The sequence below is a fragment of the Stegastes partitus genome, unplaced genomic scaffold (genome assembly GCF_000690725.1).
Source record: "Stegastes partitus isolate 25-593 unplaced genomic scaffold, Stegastes_partitus-1.0.2 Scaffold1698, whole genome shotgun sequence".
NCBI classification, from domain to species: Eukaryota; Metazoa; Chordata; class Actinopteri; family Pomacentridae; genus Stegastes; species Stegastes partitus.
Genome location: NW_007579429.1, coordinates 116,106 through 138,257, shown reverse-complemented (window position 1 = coordinate 138,257; position 22,152 = coordinate 116,106). Strand labels below are relative to the sequence as shown.

General features: G+C 40.6%; 4 protein-coding genes across 6 annotated transcripts in view; 2 read left to right on the top strand and 2 right to left on the bottom strand.

Moving 5' to 3' along the window:
• Positions 1–155: 155 nt before the first annotated feature.
• On the bottom strand, positions 156–6,240 carry LOC103372125 (phosphatidylinositol 3-kinase catalytic subunit type 3-like; the record flags this gene model as incomplete). The annotated part of the gene is made up of 11 exons (XM_008301688.1): positions 6,158–6,240; positions 4,385–4,573; positions 4,073–4,216; positions 3,548–3,677; positions 3,317–3,343; positions 2,304–2,390; positions 1,936–2,031; positions 1,744–1,815; positions 1,504–1,608; positions 467–559; positions 156–341 (listed from the first exon to the last, which is right to left on the bottom strand). Coding segments are annotated over exons 1-11 (1,194 nt in total), but the record flags the coding sequence as incomplete, so codon positions are not given.
• A 168-nt stretch (positions 6,241–6,408) lies between these two features.
• rgp1 (GP1 homolog, RAB6A GEF complex partner 1) overlaps positions 6,409–22,152 on the bottom strand; it is a 20,539-nt gene continuing 4,795 nt past the window's right edge. The window contains exons 1-9 of one of the 3 annotated variants that reach the window (XM_008301685.1): positions 17,664–17,882; positions 17,324–17,439; positions 16,109–16,242; positions 15,755–15,838; positions 15,315–15,464; positions 14,949–15,095; positions 14,177–14,304; positions 13,918–14,095; positions 12,380–13,090 (exon numbers count right to left, since the gene is read on the bottom strand). In XM_008301685.1, coding sequence (XP_008299907.1) covers positions 12,867–13,090; positions 13,918–14,095; positions 14,177–14,304; positions 14,949–15,095; positions 15,315–15,464; positions 15,755–15,838; positions 16,109–16,242; positions 17,324–17,439 — 1,161 coding nt within the window. In that variant the 5' untranslated portion in view covers positions 17,664–17,882 and the 3' untranslated portion in view covers positions 12,380–12,866. Of the gene's footprint in view, positions 6,432–12,379; positions 13,091–13,917; positions 14,096–14,176; positions 14,305–14,948; positions 15,096–15,314; positions 15,465–15,754; positions 15,839–16,108; positions 16,243–17,323; positions 17,440–17,663; positions 17,883–22,152 lie in introns of those variants that run through there. The other 2 variants (XM_008301686.1, XM_008301683.1) reach the window with 2 other exon arrangements.
• Positions 10,601–12,289, top strand: msmp1 (microseminoprotein, prostate associated 1). Its single transcript, XM_008301682.1, has 3 exons — positions 10,601–10,709; positions 10,813–10,921; positions 11,685–12,289. Exons 1-3 carry the CDS (start codon positions 10,601–10,603, stop codon positions 11,854–11,856), a joined length of 390 nt encoding a protein of 129 aa, XP_008299904.1. The 3' UTR covers positions 11,857–12,289.
• The window catches only part of gba2 (glucosidase, beta (bile acid) 2), a 16,425-nt gene continuing 12,818 nt past the window's right edge, over positions 18,546–22,152 (top strand). Inside the window, exons 1-2 of the mRNA XM_008301687.1 lie at positions 18,546–18,646; positions 18,886–19,586. Coding sequence (XP_008299909.1) covers positions 19,393–19,586 — 194 coding nt within the window. The 5' untranslated portion in view covers positions 18,546–18,646; positions 18,886–19,392. The remainder of the gene's footprint in view (positions 18,647–18,885; positions 19,587–22,152) is intronic.

Genomic DNA, 22,152 nt, shown 5'->3' with positions numbered 1-22,152 from the left:
TACTGTCATACAAACAGCCCGTGCACAAACACACATTCAGTGTACTTCAATTTAGACACAAAATTAGAAGGCACACTTAAATATTATAATTTACATCGAAGGAGACATTTTTCAACACGTGCATCCTGACCCCTGGCGGCGCTTGGTTCTCCTACCTCATCATCGGCCTGCTGTAGGCGCGCCACGGCGTAGCGTCTCACTGTGGGGTTGGTGAAATGGGACGACAGCAGCTCCAGGGAATCCTCCACGTCCATGGGCCTCCACTTCCCCAGCAGCTCCAGAGCCTGCTTGGCCTCCTGGGGCAGATCCCAGTTCACACACTTGAGGAACTTTGTCAGGGCCTGGAGTTTGAGAAAGAGGAGGAGGAAGCCTTTGACAAAACTGTACACAACAGCAGCCGATGAGGGAGAATGCTCGAGAAAAGTAACGCACACTTTGACATAGCGCAGGCTAGCAAACCACTAACCTTTTCCTGTGTGGTCAGGTAGTATCTGAACTTCCACACCAGGTCTTGTTCTTCAGAGCTCAGCTGCTTGGTTGGAGGGTAGCTCACAATGATCTGTTGGTACATGCATTAAATCAAGTTCAGCAACAACTAAAGCAAACAGGAGGATTACAAAATGACCAGTCAGTAAAGAGTGCTATCTGGAAGATGTGTTCATCCAGGCATCTGAAAGGCTAAAGTGCATGAAGCAGTGTCTTACATGAGTTAATGTATAAATATAAATATCTGACATGTAGACTAATCAACTGAAAATAAAGCCGACAGCTGAGGTCAACATCATATGCTCAACTAAGTGTTTCATAAAAAAGCACAATAAGAAACCTTGCCCTAAAACATACACTGAAGTGTTGAAGATAAGTGTAACAGTTGGGGAGATGATTCTTGAGTATTTCTATCTGTGGCAGGTCTGGTCATGGGATTAAACTACATTCAAACCATCTGGAAAACTCCCAGCAGCAGCACAAATGCAATGCCAAAGCTGCTGATTTACCAAAAAAAAAAGTGACGAGTCACACAACTAGAGTGCAGCAGTGATCCGCACTTTCATTGTACTTCCTTTTTATTTTACTACTATGTGACTTAAGTAGATTTACTCAACTTCTCAGTCTCCTGTTTTTACTAGAATGGTGTTTACATCATGTTTTGACAGGCTTTTTTTTTTCGTTCATACTGACCACATTTTTTGGGAAGTTCTTGCAGTTTATTATATCCTAATGAGTTGTGATCATGAGACCTCTGCATTAGAACACTGTAGTCCTGCTTCAGCAGTAGGTCAGTAGATAAGTTGTCCATAACTAAGGTAAACTAAAGAGGAAGTGCTTAAAAGGCTGTGGCTCTTTTAATTTCAGATCTGTGGACATCTTTACAAAGCAGCCCAGTGCCTTTCACCTCTATTTACCGTGTTATTTTATTTTCCATTGCCGTGTCTTTTGTGACATTGGAAAGATGCACCGTCAGTTGGATTATATAAATAAAACACTGAGCTGCCAGTTCCTTACATTGAGCTGGTCTCGTGTTGCAGCGTTGGGCTTCAGGTCGTGGTCTGAGGGGCCGCTCCGAAGGCTACGAGCCAGTTTGTGATGCTTGCTCTCCACCAGGTTCTCCTACAAGCACAAGTAAAGCAAACATCCAGACTTTATGTTGTGAAATAAATACAAATCTATGACTAAACCACGACACAGCGTCTTTTATATTTCATTAAGAACACCAAAGCCACTATAATGTGTGTGTCCTCTCACCATCCCCATCTGCGGATCAGGAACTTTGACAATGTCGCAGCTGGTAAGAACGGGCGATGCTTCATCTCCATCCTGAATGGAGACAAAGTATAATCACTGATCAGCTGACATTGTACACATATGGAAGCTGCCTGCTGTAGAGATAATACAAAATAACATGCAGCCAGTTGGATGCTATAAAAATGTAAATACCTTTTCATAATAGACAATGCTGTACTCCTTGTCATTTGTTTTGACACGAGGGAACTCTACCATGAGGTACATGAAGTTAGAGCTGCGCTTCTCACTCTGCAGAAACACACAAAGAGATATTTTTACAACAAAAAAACCAAAAAAAACAGCACAGATACAGCAAGGACAACTCTAAAAAAAAAATGCACATGCATACAATGAAATGGTAAATAGTCTTGCATTGTCCTTTTTAAGTAACTCACTGCATTCCTGCAAGATCAGCAAACAAGTCCAGCTCAGACTAATCTGTACTTCCAAAGTCTTAATGATAACTATTACTTAAATCCAGCTGATCTGCTTTCCTGACTCTGCATTTGCAACCAACTCACTTCGTTGATCATCTCGATCTCTCTGAAGGTCAGCCGGTCCAGCCAGTCCACCTTCACCATGTGGCCCTGTCGATGAGCTTTAGTCAGCTGGATGGAGACGGGGAGAAAGCAAGCACAGAGACCAGAAAAGAGACAAAGGTTTAGCAAAATACATACACAAATGAGGTTCTGTTGTTGCAGAACTGGTCACAGCATGGTGGCTGGTGTGCAAACAGCTCGTCCAATCATGCACAAAGTCGGTGCCAGCAGCCAGTCTAGCATCTACGGTCACACACTCAGCAGCCAATCCACTCATCAGTTAGTGAGTGTGGGTGCTGGGAATGTAAGCAAACACTTGGCAATGAATAGGAAGCCCACAACTCAGCTGGTTAGAATTAGTACTCACTCTTTAAAACAACATAAGAACTGCTAGCAGAACTTTATATATGATGAAGCCAACTGCACTCAGGGTGAATTTTTAAAAAATGAGGAATCAGTGAGTTTTGTTTAGAAAACGGGACTAAAGAAACAGCCAATGGAACCAGATATTATAAAAATGAAATGTACTCCCTGATGGCTTCCTCTTAATATCCCAAAAAGCTGCAACAACATCGTTTTCTTGTGTCCACAGAAACATGAAATCCATGCACACACACTAAAACACACTAAGATATGGCAACAGCCGGAAACTTAAAAACCAAAGTGTGTGATGCTCTCAAGAACGCAGCCGTACACCTTCACAGACAACAAGTGTTCACACCAAAACCTGGGTCAAAATGTATTTGAATACATTATTCCTGCTTCTGGATTTCCCACATAGAACAATGCAAAGCAAACAGGGCTTTAACGGACGACAGAAGTATTTAATGTCCCTGCCTGAATTGTTCTGATGTGGTAATCATCATCATATAGAAGGTTATTATTCAAGTGGAGATTTATTTGCAAATCCATTTTGGCCAAGGCCACGTTCCATACACATACAGTACACACACGTATTCTGCATTGCCAACACTAACTCCTCTGCTTGTACTCACATCACTGAGTACCTCCAGGTCAGGGCCCTGGAACAGATGATGGTTTAGACACGGCGTTGCATCGGAGGGTTTGTCTCTTTATCCAAGGCACGTACACTGTTTCTTGTTTGCCTTCCATCCTACTGCTTCACCCATACCTCTGTTTAAGCCATTTAGTCTCACACTCACTCATGAAATCCTATCCTTGCCACTACACTCTCTTTTCCTGTCCACACATTGGCGTTATTGTACCTTGGCGAGTCTGCCCATCTGGTCCTCTGCCAGGCTGCTGCTGGTGCGTCCTGGCGTGGTGGTGGGCTCCCCTCCATCCCCCTCCACGCCCGGCCAAACCTTCAGGTCATGCATCCCTTGCCGAAACATACTAGAAAAATGGCAGGAGGAGGTGTTTACATATCAGTGTTAATTTGTGCACAAAGTTCAGCTGTGCCGAGAAGTGGTAGCTGATTGTTCAGCCTTGCAGCAAAACAGATCTTTTAAGCCAGGGGTGCCCAATCCTGGTCCTCGAGAGCCCCTATCCAGCATGTTTTAGATGTTTCCCTCTTCCAACACACCTGATTCACACAATCAGCTCATCATCAAGCTCTGCAGAAGCCTGATAACGATCCTGATCATGTGAATCAGGTGTGTTGGAAGAGGGAAACATCTAAAACATGCTGGATAGGGGCTCTCGAGGACCAGGATTGGGCACCCCTGTTTTAAGCAATGCTTCACTCTAACAGAAAGGAACCAATAACAAGGGTGCAGAGATACACTCACCCATATTTGCCAAACAAGGTGACGGTGGTTCCTCCGACAGGGACGGCTCTTCCGGGCCCATAGATGTCCCACACTGTTAGAGCAACTTGAGCACTTTGGGGAAGGTCTGGGTACTTGACTGGCAGCCGGAGCCACTCGTTCCAGCTGCACAGGACAGCGAGAATGGACTTAATAGGAGATAAGGATCGGACAGACTTTTCCAAAGCTTTAAGAAACTGAGTTAATATTTTAAACAGTTTTGTACTTGTTTAGCTCTAAAAATCCAAAATCATATATCACACATATGACAGTAAAAGACAGCTTGGTTCTTACTTCCAACGTGTGCTGAACGCTTTGTACGAGGTGCGAACAGGCAAAGCAAGAGGTTTCCCTTCAGCAAACACCTGACAGGTGACGTAGAGGTCAGAGCAGTTCTCCTGGTAGAGGCCAGAGAACCGCAGCATCGGGTCTTCCAGCAGCGCTTTGTAGCTCTTCTGCTCTCGCTTTCCTTCTAAACTGCCGCTGGAGGAGGAGAGAAGAGATGGACAAAGTGTGGAGGTGAGAAACGGGAGATGCACTGTGATCGTTTGCTGAAGTTATCAAGATGAGCCCTGTCCTCTCAAAATAAAGTCAGTATCTGGAGACCTTTACATGGAGGGTTTGTCATCTTTTACAAAGTGGTCTTTATGTTGGCTTGATTTTTTTTAAAAATTGGTTTTGTGTCAGGAGAAAGGAAAAAGATGATTATACCAGCTCAACAAAACATCCCATGAATTAAGACATATTTGTGACTCAATTTGTATAACATCTGTTATATGGGTATGTTAATATCTGCACATATTATAGCATTTCCTCAACAATTTACTTTTTTTTTTTAAGATTTATTTTTGGCCTTTTCCGCCTTTATTGATAGTGACAGTGAAAGACAGACAGAGAAACGTGGGGAGGAGACATGCAGCAAATGAGCCGCTGGGTGGAATCGAACCCAGGCCGCTGCGTCAGGGACTGTAGCCCCTGTAGCCCCTGTACATGGGTCGCCTGCCCTCCCCGCTGAGCTATCCAGGCTACCCAACAACAATATACATTTTATTATTTCCACTAATACCAACATCTATTTAGAAAGCTGCTATGTGTGTCGTTCTCTACAAGTTCTGCTAAATGTCTTCTGTTCTTTTTGCTCTTTATGCACAAAACACTAGTACGTAGGGTAAACACTGTGTTAAGACACGGCCCACATGACATAAATGAATCAAATGAAATCCTTATTGGCACTTCCATTAACCTAAATGATGCAGGTTTACAATCCTGCATGCAGATGATGGGAAAAGCTGGGAAATGTGAGTGGAAAGCAGGAAAATAAAAAATACCACAATAAAAAAAAGACACACTACTGTTCATAAACAATGCAGCATTATATAAAAAGGCAAAGAAGTGGGGTTACTCATGCTGTTCACAATGGGTTTATTCATGTGTCTAAGTCAGCCATGGCAGGCCTGGTAGTCACCTGATTTTAGTTAGTAGGGATGTTTTCCAATTCTGATAACAAAATAATACATTTAAGCAAGTTATTGAAGGAAATTATATGGTAAACTAATGTAAGGAGCTGCTTACTCTTCAGCTGTCAGACTATGGATGCAATCAATTGTCAATTCATTTCAAGAATATTCTCTCAATTCACTGATTAATCAGTTTATCATAAAAATGTCCAATACATTTACCTGAAGTACTTTAAACACACAAAATATAAAGTTTCCAAACATAGAACGAAAAGAAAGAGAGCAATTTACTGCTATTTTGGCCTAATAAATGTATTTAATTAAAGAAAACAGATTAATTGGTGAGTTGCTTCAGTGCAGTTCAGTATAATGTCACCCTGCGGCTTATAAGGACAATCTGTGATATTATTTTGACTATCAGGTTAAAATGTGATCGATAAACAGACCATTCTAAACGATATAAACCTCAGATTAAAGTCACAGAGCCATGCTAGAGGATCACACATCGTTCAAACACACGCTCAGCAAACACAGCCAGCATCCTGTTCAGTCACAAGACTGACTAGTTTCACCGCTCGACCAAAAGCGACGCATTAAGTGCAAAACTTACATCTTAAGTTGAACGTTGATGTCCAGGTCACAGCTGTAAACATAGTTGAATTTATCAGTGTCCATCTTCCGACGGGAAAACACTAAATTCTACCCAAAAGCCTGACGACTTCAACATGAAATCCCCGACGGTTATCTGAGACTTTGCGAGCGGTTGTGGTTGCGACAAGGCCTCGGATCAGCACAAAAACACTCCACAGAGCCCAGCTAACACCGCGGACACACGCTCACAGGCGCTGTCGGTCTGTACACAAGTTCTAAAAGGTAACTTTGAGCTGCTGGGTTCACGGCAAAGACATTATTTTAATGGTTGTCTCACCGGGCACGAGTTAGTGTTTTCGATAGCTACACAACAACACAGCAGCAGCAGCAGCAGCAACCGAAATCTACAGACAGGTTAGAGTAGTCGATCCCTGATGTAGCGAGGCTGCGATGACTGAGCAGGCGATCCTTACATCGGGGATTGATTAGTCGAGTCTGCTGCGGAAGAGAAGGAAGTACAAAAGCGGCGCTGATTAAAGGCGCAATGCAAAAAAAAAAAGGGGAACGATTATGTCGAAAAGGAACTAGTTTGACAATAAGAAAGACCAGACAAGACAATTATACACCAGAGCGTCAGTTTTTATTAATTAATTCATTTATTTATTTATTTATTTAGTTAGTTAGGTATTAGGCATGAAGTGAATTCACAAATGAGAAAAGCTTTTCCCTCAATTATTGGTTATTTTAATTAATTTCAATTAATTTTTAGTTTAATTAACTTAAATTATTTTTTTTTCCCCCAAAGCTTGCAAACACAGACATTGTCTATTTGTTCATAATTTTAAACAATATAAGTTAGGCCATACTTTTTCTTTTATTTTCAATCACTGACTGAACAGAAAAGAAAGCAGCATACATCCTCCATTAAGCTGTGCATTGTGCTGCACGCAGTGTCATGGGACAGTCTTCATACCACAGGAAGTACATCTAGTTCTAAGAACTTCAGCAGAAGACAAGTGGGCTGCTGGTTTTGGTCCTGCAGATATTTCACCTCTCATCCATGAGGCTTCTTCAGTTCTGCTTTTTGTGTGAATGACATAAAACTAAACAGGTTTCATCAATCAATTAAACGGGTAAATAAATATGTGTATTATCTCATTATCAAATTGTTGTGATTAAGAAAAAGATTAAACTGATATTTTAAATTTAAATTGTATTAAAGGTCACTTCATTTTAATGTTGTATTGAAGTTTCTGTGTATTTTGTCATTTTAAATAAAAGGCTCTAAGTAGTACAAAGAACTAGAATGGAAACATTAGTGTGTTGGAATGCGCATGTTTCTCTTTTTTTTCTCTGTTGAAACTCACAACTTCTGTAAACATGAATCTTAAAATGAAAGACAGTCATACAACATGGGTTTTCTAGCTGTTTCCAATCCAGAAGACATTTCATCTTTGTGAGCAGTCCATGTATTAAAGATTAAGGACTCCAAGGATGCTGATGATGTCATGATAACGTCCTCGTGAACTTTCAAACAGAAAGTCTTCTCCAATTAAAATACACTTATCACCAATTAAGTGCATGTCCGTGAAGGGCAATAGGCGTGTGACAGGAAAATCCTCATCTCTTGTTTTGATGAGGTCCTCCCTTTTCATCGATGCTGACGACAAGACAGTTGTCAGATCAGGGCGGGAGCTCTGTCAGTGCATTGTATGGGACCCATAGGCTCTGCAGAGGTCAGCACCACCCTAGATGAACCGACAGAAGAACGTGCCATCTAAACACTTTCCTACCTCTGAAACGCCATCTAAATAAACAAAAAGTGAGCAAAGAAACTGACCCCTGAGATGCCCAAACTATCTGTTCCATTACACCGGGCCTTCTCTTTGGTTATACTGATGGCAACTTGGTCTGAAACGAGCCTACACAGAAAGTGTGTGCAGCTTGAGGGAGGCAACTGTGAGTCATACAGACCGACTGAATGAAGAAGCTCCCCTGGCTGATCAGGGAGACCCATCAACGCTCTCCAACTACTGTGGGGTACCAGAGAAAAGGCACGTAAAACACGATGTTATGAGGCCCCGGGGCCTCCTGTGTGAGGCTTGAGAGGATTTTTCCTATGATCTCTGCTTCTTCCCGCAGATTGTAAACAAGTGGAAGAAAATGAGCTCATGTTTTGTTAACGGAGGGACTGAAACTTCACTGCGCAGTAAGGTCAAGTGACATTTTTGACATTTTGCCCAAAGATTACAAAGAAACGCACATACATGCCTGCAGAGTGCACAGTAAAGTAGATCCCAATTTTTTAAGTATAATTCTGATATTGAGGATTGATGTTTTATTTCCAATGATGTACACAAGCACATAGATTTTTAGAAAACCACTCCTGTGATAAAATGGCGAAGCTATTAAAATAAAAAAGAATATTAATATGCAAAAACAACATTTTGAACGTTGACCTTAAAGGTTCATTCTTAATGAAAAGAACCTCGACTGCTTGGAAGCTCAAACAAATATAACGGTGGTTCTGGTTGGAAGGGAACACAAAACTTTCACAGAAGAAAACAGGTTGAAGGTATTCCTAAGTTCAACAAAACCATCATTCTTTATAGATTTTGACTACTTCCTGATAAAATTCTAAAAATATAGAAAATGTGCGCATATGCTTATTATTGTTTTTAGAATTTCATTTTTTCATAGCCATCTGCATAAAGTTTTTTTTTTTTCTAACTCTTTGCCAGAAGAATGCCTCGGATCTTTTTGTTTGTTTGTTTGTTCTTCAATTTTGGCAGTTTGACAAACATTTGGTATTGCAAAGTCTACTTACATGTTTGTTTTGTCCCTGGAAGTTTAGAGCCACACTTTGTTTCATTTAGTGGTGGATGAACATGATTATATAAGATATTGCTGAAAACTCTTTTGCTGAAAATATTTATTCCTGTTGTTCTACAGTCTTAAAGGAACAGCTCAGATTTGAGGGGAATACACCTTTTTGCTTGCTTCAAAGCTTGTTTAAGATTTTTGTTTGATCCGTACAAAAAAGCGCAACAATGACAATTCCATATTGTACACAGGGTTATTATATGAAATGAATGAAATTAAATGAAAAATACTTTATTTATCCCAGAAGGGAAATTCAATATTGTAAAAAGCTCACTTTAAAAAAAAACAAAAAAAATCAATATAACATATATATACAACAATAATAATCAGTCAGTCAGTCAGATTTGTTTTTTAAAGTGATGGCTGTTGGCAGGAATTAATTTCTGTATCTCTCCGTTGTACAGCGAACCTGACGCAGTCTCCCACTGAACACACTCTGTTGATTCTTCACTGTGTTGTGGAGAGGGTGGGAAGAATCCTCCATCATCTTCATCATCTTGTGCAGCATTCTTTTTTGAACAATCAGCTCCAGTGGTTCCAGACTTATCCCCAGCACAGAACCAGTTTTCTTGATCAGCTTTCTTGTCCAGTTATAGTCCATGTAAGGCATTTGCTGGCACATAAACCTCTGTAAAATCTCAACTTATTTTTTACGCCTCAGTTTTTGCACAGATTAAACAAATTCTGTTAATAATACTGTATATTAGCATACAGATAATAAGTTAAGGATCCAATAGAAATGTGTTGGTTCATTCACCAGAACAGCTTCAGTGATCCTAGGTCACTACTAGTTATACTTCTGAACACTGCTGGGAGGTCAAAACATCGGTGCAAAGTCTCCTACAGGTGTTCAGCTGAGTTGAGAACAGTTGATAAACATGATAGTATATAATTCCTTTTGCTTTGCCGTATTTCATTCACTGTCTTCCTTTCATTTGTCTCCTGTCTGTACAAGTGATGCTAACTTATTTGTAGCTGTCAATCCAAAGGTACCCTGCAGTAGATCCATTACCTCCATACTTTAAATCCCTAAATGTGATTTATTTGTTAAAGTGTTGTCACGTATAAATATTTAGACATGTGTTCTACATGTGCATTAGTCATATCTTCAGTTGCTGTACAGTGACCTGGCCTATACTAAACCAAAGCAGAGGTTGAACGGTGATGAGTCATGTTTGATAATTCCACACCATTCCTCTCTCCCTCCTCCTCCTCCTCCTCCTCCTCTCTTTGGACGTAACCTCTCTCCTTCACTGCCCTCCACCTCACCTCTCTCCTACCCTTCTCTCTCTTAGTCACCGCATGGATGTGTCATTGTTTCTATCACTTTAGAGTCATGCCCACTGAAGCGCAGCGAGGTGATCTACGGACTGCCAAAACCGTGCCAAGATACAAGATTCCCTTCGATTTACCACCACCTCCTCATTCCCAATGGATGGCACCGCTGACACCGTCCACAGCCAGGGCTGCGGGCCACATGACGGCGCTAACCACACCTCCACGCCATGGTCGTAAACCCTCAGGATGTATAAATGAGGGAACAAAGGGGAGAAGAAGAACCACAAGCTGACCAGACCAGATGAAGATGGAGCTCACCGGGGTTAACTGGGTGCTCGCAGCTGCAGGGTTTCTCCTGTGGACCAGCGGCGGCTCCGCTGCACCCATGGAGTGCCACTTCAACTCCAGAGGTGAGTTCAACACTTTAAAATCACTTAACATTTGGACTCAAATAATCTTCATCGTTAATAACATGCATATTACTGAGGTCATCTTTGCCGTGTGTCCTTTCAGCTCTGTGTGAGTTTGAGGGGAGGCACTACTCACTGGGAGAGACCTGGATGGACAACGCTTGCATGCAGTGCACCTGTCTGCACCCTGTCGGGGTCGGTTGCTGCGAGACGTGAGTACACAAACAGTCAGTGTGGTTTGGTGTCCAGATGCCCACAGTCACTATGTACTGTGTATATGCAGATAAGTCTCTACTCTACCAGTGTCAGGCAGACTTAAGACAATAGTGGATAAACTTTTATGTATTGTGTTGCTTTATGTAGTGTAATTGTTGTGTGGCTGTTGTTTGTCTACATGTGCAGGGATGGAAATTAGCTGTTAGTTAAGTTTTAATTAATTGTTCCCACAAAAACAAACAAAGAAAAACCGATGGAGTGGATGTAAATTCATTTGTCATCACAGGAGAATTTGGGTTGTGGTTAGCAGATGTGGGAGAAGTATTCAGGTCCCTTATTCATAATAAAAGAGAAGAGTACAAATAGTACAGAAGTTAAAGTCAAAAGCATATTTAAAGCATTCAAAGCAGAACCAGTCACTAAACAAAATTAACTTTCATTTTGAGGCTCAGCTGAAGGTCACGCCAACTATTCTACAGACTAATATATCAGATTTCTAATTACATTTATAAGCTGATTTTTTTAAAAATATAAAAATCCTAACTTGCAGTGCAAAGGTAGAGTTAAAGTATAAAGTCATGAACATTTATATGCTTTTACTGATACTTTTCTTGTAAATGTTACTGTAAAATCTCCACCACAGGCAGCAGCAGCCTCTGAAGATCATTTTTCACTTTTCTACAGTTTATGGGCAACATTTCAAAGAATAAAGTGTAAAGTGCAGGAAAAGTGTTTAACTGTACCTCTGTTTCTGTCCAGGGTGCATCGGCCGGTGGACTTCCCTGCGTGGTGCGAGGTTCGGGTGGAGCCAGTGACCTGCAAAGTGTTCCTGGTCCAGACAGCTGACCCCCGCCTGCCCTGCTCCCCTGGAGAAGCAAACAAGGACCCGAGCCACGGTTCTCTTCAGCTGCACCAACAGCTGGAGGGCTAGAGAGCCACTCGGACCAGCGACTACAAGTTCAGTCTGTTTGCCTGTGAAGCCGATACTCACTACAGTTAAACATCAGTAACCGCTTTAAACACATACTGAACAAATATAACAGCACCTGGAATGTTCAGGTTTGATAATCAACGTTGGAAATGTGAGTAAAATTTGTCTGTGAAAGAATATTTAAGTATAACTGCAGCATTTTCCACCAAATAATAGGAAATTTATATCCAACTTCTTTACATAAAACATCTTTTTCAAGTGTATGTTCAATATTAGTTATCATTGTACGCATCCACTCATGGCTGAACAGCTTCATTTTAATGCAGTAATTCTACACGCTTAAAAAATCTGTATATTAAACCAAAGCCATCTCTAATTAATCCATTAATGACTTATTGTAAATATCAGCAAATATATATGTACATTAATATATATTTCTGTTGATTTTGACCTGTTTTCTGCTGTAACTCATTTAACCTCTGAATAAAATGACTGTTTACGAAGAGAAATGAGAGCGAGTTTATGACATTTAAGACACACTTTTAATTTTCTCCTGTGGTTCTTGTATCTCAGTACAGTCGTCGCTCAGGCAGAAAGAAAAGCAGTAACGCAGGAAAAAGTGTCAGCATAAGAACAAGTGTGCAAGTAAATAAAAACAGAATAAATACTGAAAGAACCAGAGTTCCAATCTTCCCAAAAAGAACGTGTTTAAAGTTTGTCAAAGTTCGAACGCACCGCCAAATGAAAGCGACAAAAGGAAAAACATACAGCAAGTTGCATACTTTACATATGGTGTCCACTGGCTCTGCATAAACACTGGAATAGCTCGTTTGTTCCTGAAATGTGCACCTCTGTGCTAACATTTCTCGTCTGGAAAGATAAAAACTGTCGGTCGTTCTCACACACACACACACACACACACACACACACACAAACACCTTTCGATGCGCTCGGAAACACAAAATGAATTCCTGATTAGTTCATGTTAACCGACCTCTCACATACGACAGTCAAATATTAATGCTGTTGGTCCCTGTAAACTGTGACACGTAGGACGCCAAAGCTGGGTTGGTGGGCAGGACTTTGATTGGCAGATTCCAGCTGAAGGTGTCCACGTCGACGTGCTCGGCCCCAGCCCACACCGTGACCTCTGACTGGTTCTGCAGAACAGTGGGCGGTTCCATAGGCTCCCGGGCTGTGACAAACTCAAAGTGCAGGCGCCACCTCAGGGTCACTGAAGAAAAAGAGTCGAGGGTTTGGGTGTTACGTTGACGTGTGATCACGTAGATGTATGACTTTGTCCTGCATAGTTTGATGCCAGATGTAAACTTGATACACAGATGGCACTGAAAATCATGAAAAGGGTTCTACATATAGCTTGAATTAAATTTCTCATACCTAAAACTTAACTTTCTCCTGGTGATAAATGAAATGTCCAAACTGTTGAACATGCCTTCAGTGTTAATAAAAGAGACAATGCTTGGACTGGTCTATTTTTTACAGATTGTTAAAAATAATAATAATAAAGAGAACACAGAATTTCCTAGATTTTAGTAGTAAATTTACTAAAAGTCAGATATTCTCTGAGACTAAAGTGGAATTTTCATGAAAGCGTCATCAAAATGAAAAGAAAAACTTGAATATTTTTTGAGATGATAAAGTCAAAAATTTGCAAGATAAAACAAATAAATTGTCTGAGATTAAAGTCATTAATTTACAAGGAAAACAACTAGAAAAAACGAACATATTATATATTCTATCTTAAAATATATGAAGGATTTTCATTCACATCTTGTGGAACAACGGCTTTTAAAAGACAGTATGAATAAGAGTATTTTTCTTTTTAGTTATGTCAAAAGATTTGGATGGCACTGATCTATGAGTCACTGTAATAGACTGAGATTTCATATAAAGGACTTCCACACTATGTGACAAATCAGTGAATACTTTGCATAGAGGAGATTGTGAGTAGTATCATAACTGGTAAAATAAAACCATCATTGAAACATCCACTCTTAAACATCACTTGAGACAACATGTTTCAGTCTACTGGTGACTGACCTATGTCTGTGCTGAACCCAGGCGTGACGTTGAGGGGGATGGGGAGAGAGAAGTGGCTGGAGGCAGTGTGGAGGCAGGACTCCAGGTGGCGTCCGTGTCCAGTCACACTGATGGTCTGTCCGGGTCGCCGCTGGTACTGCTGCTGGATCTCCTCCTCACTCTGAAGGCTCACTGAATACTGGAAAACATATACACAGTATTGCAGTAAAGCACAGTGATTCAATTAAAAATGTGTACAAAAAGTAAAAGGCAAACAAACCTGCAAGCAGGGAATGTCACCCTCTGAGAAGTTGAATGTGCCGATGATGTCCTCCCCGAGTCTGTAAACAGTCTTGAAGATGCAGAACTTTGCCACTTTCCCGCGCATGTTGGTGATATTAAACATGTCTGGACAAAACAGAAGGCAAACAGGTCAAAGGTGGACATGCAAATAATAAACTGTTACATTTAATCTAGAAAGAACTATGATGCCTCTTCATAAGTTCACAAAGTTATTTTGTGTCGCTTGTATCATCCATTTTTCCATATGTACATGTAGATATGATATGTTAATAGCATGAATAATCAAGCTAGGGAGACAACAAAAGTTTCAGCTCTTGCTCTATAGTTTAGTTCTTCCTATGGACAACAGATACCCTGAAGGAAAGAGTGCACAAATAATACAGTAATATTTATGCAGCACAGAACACTACAGGAGGTCTTTTCAACCCGTGGTCATCAAACTGTATAACTCTTCCCTTTTCTGCAGGAATGACAGCTAAAACAACAGGCATGTACATGTACATTACGTACATAGTCATGTATTGTAGTTACATCTCATTGCTTTCTACCTTTAGACACTGCGTTTCTTATGTTATTTCATTTTCCTTTGGGATAAATAAAGCTAAACTTTGATATCTTGTTTTATCTTATTCCAGTTTAAGAGAAAACAAAAACAGATCAAGTATCTGTATAAAAAAACACAACTAAAGTGTAACAATACAGTGCTTCAAACTATAGCAAAGAGCAGAAAGAGGGAGAATCTGACTCACGGGGGCAGCGTCTAGAAGTGGTGGCCATCAGCATGTCCATTGCTCTTTCCAAAGGCCGAGCATCCCTGCGACTTGCTTCCTCCTCCTCCAGGAACGGGTTGGAAGGAGATACCTCCTCATCCTGGGGGAATGGAGGCTCTGGCATGCCTACATCATCAACATCGGACATCCCAGTTTGAAAGAAGTCGTATAGCACAATTCTAAATTGTTAAACTCCACTTTCTTTATAATCTAGTCTCTTTCACTTTTTTTCAACAAGAATTCTAGCTGTGTTACATGTCCAAGTGTATTCACATCAAACTTTTATCAGCATTTGTCTATCTATTGCTGTAGTTTTCAATGATCCTGTTAAAACAAATATTTCACCTTGCAGAACCAGCACTCTGAAGGGAACTCGAAGTAGTTTTATAGGAGAGTTGACCCTCTGGCAGCCAATGGTCAGTTTGTAGACGTACTTCACTGCTTGACCACGGAAACTAGGAGGTCCGTCGCTGGGAACAACCTCACTGTAGGAATCTGTGGGACAGTGACAACATATGCCAGAATGTTTGAGTCACACACAGAAACGTGGTGTTTATTTACAAATAGCACACTAACTTTTGGGGAAAAATCTACATATTTATTTTTTGAAATACAAAAAAATAAAGAAAATCTAATATAGAGATTGTGTCATTAGTGTTGAAACTAAGGAGCATTATTCAGCATTAATTAGTCGGGTTTATGATGAACAATAAAAGAGGAGACTGCCTTAAGCTTATGGATTTTTATAGATTAAAATATTTTTTCATATAAGCAAACACACATACAAGTTTTACTCTCTCCAGGGTCCAGGCGCAGATCACAGAATAGTATCTTAGGTGGGGTGTCCAACACACACTGCCCTCGTTCTCCTTTAGAAAAAAGAAACTATTGTTGAAGCGATTCAGGTCATAATAAACATGCAGCAATAACAAGTCCATGTTTTCACAAGAACAATAATGCTTTGAAATATTTGTTGTAAGACTTGTAGTTTGCAGCAATTTTTTTTAACATATATAATTTAAACACAACAAACCTGACAATACAACTATGAGTGGTTTTATATAAATTAGCATAAAAAGATTTTCCTTTCTCTTCCCCTCAGATTCTATATTTTCCTTCTTCTATTCTGTGCTACTCACCTCTGCTTGGAATAAGCACTGTGTCGCTCTCAGCCTGGACATCCTGTTTGTTGCCCTGGGTGGGCAGGGCCACTCTGTTCTCACTGGCATGAAACTGACAGTGGATCTGGGCACTGGCCCACGCCAGCATCTCACTGGGACACAGTCAGAAAACAAGGGTTACGCAAAGGAATTTACAGTGTAAATAATTGATTTCAGTGTCCAGCACCTTATGGTTCACAGTCTATATGGGATTACAAAGACCCCTTTGTGACAGAAAATAACAGATTTATTGGCAATGAGAATAATCATTCGTTGCTAATTACTAACAACAAATCAAGATTAGCAAATCCTTTACATTTAGATCCTTTTTAGGCAACAGAAATGTCCTATTGTTAAGGATCCTACCTTTCTTATAAATCTTGAAAAAACACATCTCCCTTAAGAATCCAACACATTACCATCAGACAGCCAAAACAAAGAATGACTTAGTTTATATTCTCTTTTTTTTATTTAAAGAGGACATCTGTCAAGTCCCTGTACATGGAGCAATGAAATACAAAATTAACTTCCTTTTCAACAATTCAAAAATTACACCCCCAAAAAAGACACTCTTCTCTTTAGGAACAACTTTATGTTTGCCCACATAACGTGCCAAATACATCAACAGCTGTCTGAAACAAGATTTCTTAGATGATGATGAAAAAGGTGGAGTTGTGGACATTCAAGTGCCTTAACTGACACGCCGGCATCCAGCACGCCACCAGACCGTTCTCGTCTTTCTCTGGTCATCTGTTGTATTGTGTTGTTTGAATAAAGCTGCATTTTGAGGTCAGTTTTCGAGACAATGATCAAAGGGGTGCTTGTGTACTGGTCCTTCAGTCTGATCATTGTCTTTTAAAGTTACACCTGAATAGAGGGTGAATACTCTCAATAATTGAGAATATTTCATCTGTTGAACAGCTAAAAAAAAGTTTGGTGAGCAATTGGCTAAATGTTTACCCTTTTCTTACTATAACAATAGAGATGAGTTTTTTTTTAGCTTTATGCCAAGTCAAAAAGATGACCATTTGCATGCTAAATTCAGATTTTTGCTCAGTTTAGAATTCTGTAAAGTAATCTTTCATGATGTTTTCAGATCTTTCAATGTTCAACTTTATTACGTTGTATTTTCAAAGAAAGAGGCTGGCCTCTTGTGTGTGCAGCTACATGACAAGTGAGGAGGTGAAATCCTACCTGCTGGCAGACGTGGAGAGGTGAGACATGGGGTTGGTGAACGTTATTAGACACTCCATGAGCTCCCCGGCCAGGAACACCGGGCCTCGGGCCATGGAGGCCACCACCTCGATCATCTGTAACGTTACACACCAACACCGCTACGTTACTAAATGAAGGATTCGACCACTAATATAGAGAACAGTACGATGAAATTTGAAAGACTTTGTTTAGTTACTCCAGCTAGACACCACTACAGTTCTATAAACACTCCTCTAGTCAGACTGCAGACAACTTAAGTTAACTTGTTTGGTCGGTTTTTGCTAAAGGCTGCCGTTTAAATCGCTATTTTAACACATACCTTGGCCACAAGCGACACTGAGGTAAAACAATTACAGTGTTATCCCAACGTAAACCTAAATGTACTTTTCGAATAAAATAGTAAAAAAGTTTACAGTATTTCCAGAAAAACTGGGCATAGCTTATCTAGTCAGCTAGCATTCCAGCTACAGTAAACAAAAAAATAAGGGATTCTATTTCCGCTGCCGGTCGACCAATCACTAACCACGGGAAGAGAAAACTCATGAAGAATAAACAAATATATCACAAAGCCTACACATTATTTTAAAATATGTCGTTTAACTGCCGTGTTGTACATTATAGCCACCCGTTACGCATTTTTAAAGAATAGACCGACCGTGAAAAAAATTCCGGAAAGTTTTTTCGTCGACCATTTAGAACAGCGCTACAGGCAGGGAAACGAGAGCCGGACTGTTGCTATGGTAACACATAGGGAGAGATACGCTCACTAGTTACAAATAATAGACGTTTTTACGCATATTTGCTGATCATTCAACAGAAAACTCTTTATATTGCATTCTTAAATTGCATACTTATCATAATGCATGAATGCCTGTACAGTGGAGGGCTAAGTAACACATTGAATTGAATACAACCCCCCCTTTTATCAGTTCAAATGGTATTTGCTCACCAGCGGCTTTGTGACATGGCGTAGATTTATCCCTGGGCCTTGCTTGTCAGGCAACATTAACTGCCAGGCTGTTTGCCCATTTGCACTACATCACACTTCAACAATTATTTATTCCGTAGCCTTCAACTCAGTCTAAGGTTGTTGGTTTGCTTGAGGTTTGGTTTAGGAAACTTTGTACATTGATGCCTTAGCAGTAAATAGCCTGCCAGAGTTTGGTGCCTGCGAGTCAACGGGAAGGAAAAATGACCCAAGGGAAACTAAGGGATTTGCATATCGAACACCGTGCTAGCTGAAGCTACAGGATCCTACCAGAGGTCGGCTTGGAGCTGCATCGGGATGACGCCGTCGCTCTGGTATTCTTTCAAAACAATTACCTCTTATCTCACGTATTTAATACCAGGTTAGCATGTAAAGTAGTCTCCCTCTCTTGACTTTAAAGCACAGGAGTGTTGTAGCTAACGGTTTACTGATTGAGGTGTTAACGTTAAGATGTTTGCGGCTTTGCAGCTAACCGGTTGTTTGATATTGGCCCTCCTAAATCTGAACCGGGTGAATGTGATTGCCACTTTTTAACCATTTTATCTCATTGCAGGTGTCCTGGCTGCATGACTGAGGCATCCTTGATGCTATAGCTGATCATCCATCCATCCGATCACTGGTGCTCACAGCTGCACAGCCACATCTGGACTCCATCCAAAAGGGGCAAAGGGGTCTAACGTCTCAAACAAAAACAGAATCCAGAGGGTGAAGTGGAAGATTGTTCCAAAACATCCCTAAGGATATGAACACATAGAGCTGAAGAGACCTAATGCTCCTGTGGACTGAAATAACTAAATAATGGCACTGGAATTTCCAACCTGAATAAGCAGTTATTTATTATAGGAGCTTGTTAGTCCTGAACCGGTTTGCCCGACTGGAATGTGTCTTCGCAGTTCACTGATTCATTTAAAGATTTCCACGGCACCTGTGGCTACCTCCTTCCTGTTCCACGGTGAAGGCATGACAAACTGACTCTGTTTACAGAAGGTGGTGGCAACTCCCTGCTTGGAGACAGAATAATCTTTTTTTTCCTACAACTTCAATAGAAAATACTGCAAAAATGACTTCAGAGTGGGGTGAGAAATCCACGGCGGACCTCATGAGTAGGTATGTCTCCAATGAAATGGGATACGGGGTGCCCAAGGATGGTTGGCGTATCTGCTTGGCACACGAGTTCAAGGAGAAGAGAAAGCCCTTTCAAGCAAAAGATGTCTCGCTGTCCAACGTCTTGGAGCATGTCGGCCTTGGAATCAGGTGAGACATTCCCTCTGTGGCCTTCACATTTTTGAACATTAAGATACACAATAAAGAGATGCATTGAAAAGAAATTCATGAGGCACAAAATCCTCATCAGTTATATTGTACATTCAGTACACACTGAGGCTTTTGTCCTCAATTGACACTGGCTGCTTCAGTTTATGCCTCCATATGTCATAGCAACCTTTAGCCTATACTGTTCAACCCATAGCCTTGTTTCCATGGTGCCGTACCTGGGGAAGCATTAGTGTCATATTCCTCAGAGCACACCTGAGAGCAAGTATGAAGTACTGACTTGAAAATGGTGATGCTTCCACAAGGTATATCTGATTTTCCATGTGCTCCAGTTCTAGGACAGGATCAAACAGTAAATCATTGTTTTCCCAACAACGCGCGAGATGAAAACACCTGAGATGAAAATGAACACATTCTGCAGCTTTAGGGGATTTCTCTGTTGTAACTTGGGATGCTTCCACAAGTTATCATATCTTCATTTTCCACACACTCCAGTCATAGGATGGAATAAAAGGATTAGTTTAAACAGCAGAGTTAAAGATACATTTCAGAAAGAAAGAAGCAATAAAACAGTTCCATTTAAAACTGATAACAGTGACAATGTCTACAATGACTACAGGAGTAAGTGAGTTGCTGTTGGGGTTTTTTCCTGCATAGACTGATAAGTGCTTTTGCAATGTCTTCAGTCGAATTGTTTAGTCTCTTTCAGTGCAGATGTGAGTGTTAGTTGTCCACGATTTTGTCATATCTGCAAGGTGGACATTGAAACAGAAGATTCTCTATAAATGCTAGATTACATAAAGGGGGCAACTTAAAAATACCTTCCTTGTCTTGAGGACTGAACAAGCATTGGACTGTTCTTTAGAGTGATCTATGAGGTCTGGTTCCAGGTCAGCCTAAAGTTCAAGGTAGAGATTATTTGCTCCTCTCTGACTTCAAAACCTCTCCAGCAATAAAGATAACAGGAGTGAACATTTACAGTCCCCAAAACATGACACGCCTGCTTTTAAAGTTTCCTGCAGCTTGTTAAATATTTGAAGATGAATTGTTTGCCTGCAGCTGTACAAAAAAAAAAAAAAAAAATCCAGCACAGATTAACATCTGTGTTTGTTTTCCAAGCAACCTGCTGAGATCTGAGATGCAAAGTAACACATTCTGCAGCTTTAGCGGATTGCACTTTCTCAGTTATTGTTTAAATCCTGAGAACGTGGCATGACTGAGGAGTTTTTAGCTGCATCAGAGCCTGGTGTGAACCACTAGGCCTCCTCTTAGTTTTCATTTGTATACAGATCTGTGTATTTGTTACTCTTTGAAAAACCAGAGACTGGATAACGAGTAGTTTTTACATATAATTACCTCAATCCAAATCACCAATATTTACAAAATCTCTCAATGTGACACCTCCAGTGCAGTGGAATACCACAGATCTTGTAAGTTTGATATGGATATGTAGTTTCCTTTAGCTGGGAGCAAACAATAGTGAGGCGTGGTATTTCTCTATCCAACACGTTCCCAGAAAATAGTTGCAGTTCAAACCTCAAACTTGCTTCACTTTTTAGAGAACTGTTGCAGTAAAGCAAACATTCTGTAGTCTCAGCAAAGCTCCTTCCTACTTCTCAGAGGAATTAAAGACAGGGCAACTGGCTGACCCAGGTACAGCCACACCCTCAGGTTTCATTCATGTGTGTAAGAGGTGCAGCACTGTGGGATTAATCGAATACAAACATTTTTTTGTGAAAAGCTTCCCTGTGCACGTACCCAGCTGCTCATGTAGCTGGAAAAATACAGAACTACTGTTAACTGGATTTCAGTGTGTGGACATTGTGTTTCTGTTGTTTAACGAGACAGCACACAGGTTAGATTCAGGTTGGAAGACTTGGCTTGTGTTTGCAGGTTCAGATAAGACTGAGGACAATTGTTTGCATTCCAGCTGAGCTGCAGAATGGCATCCTGACAAAAGAGGAACCTGCCATGACCTCAAATAATACGCTTTAACTGATCCTATTCATCTCCTCCTGACTGGAATATTGGTGGTCCTTTGTTGTTTGCCTGGACTGAGCTTTGCTGTGAAGTCATTATTGTTTGCAGTACAGTTGGGCGCGCCACTGTTTTGCACAGCAGTACTGCAGTTCCACAGGGTCCGATCTTCCTCACAACAAGCAGAAATCCCTTTGAGGCTCAAACTTAATTGATTATTCTGATGTGCAAGTCATCCCTGCCCTGTTTGGACTTTTAATGATGCACATAGTGTAGAGAAGAAGAGCTGCATTTATATTAGATCGATGTATGTGGGTTTATTGCAGTCTATTTTAGCTTCCTAGAAAAAGACAAATGTAGATAACAGCAATAAAATTTGGTAAAACATTAACTTTGGGGGAAAGGACTGGAGTGCTCTTTCACACAGAAAATGTCACATTTCTAATGAGTGTGAACTACTTAGGCAACTATTTAGGCAGCCATTACCCTCAAAATTAAGTATGAAACAAGATACATCAGGATCTCTGTGGCTGGCCACATTTGCTAAAAAATCCTGGAGGAATCCCTGCTA

Coding starts and splice junctions, on each gene's coding strand:
- msmp1 (XM_008301682.1), top strand. CDS start 10,601: ATGAAGATGGAGCTCACCGGGGTTAACTGGGTGCTCGCAGCTGCAGGG. Junction 10,710..10,812: donor GTGCCACTTCAACTCCAGAG/GTGAGTTCAACA, acceptor GTGTCCTTTCAG/CTCTGTGTGAGTTTGAGGGG. Junction 10,922..11,684: donor GGGGTCGGTTGCTGCGAGAC/GTGAGTACACAA, acceptor GTTTCTGTCCAG/GGTGCATCGGCCGGTGGACT.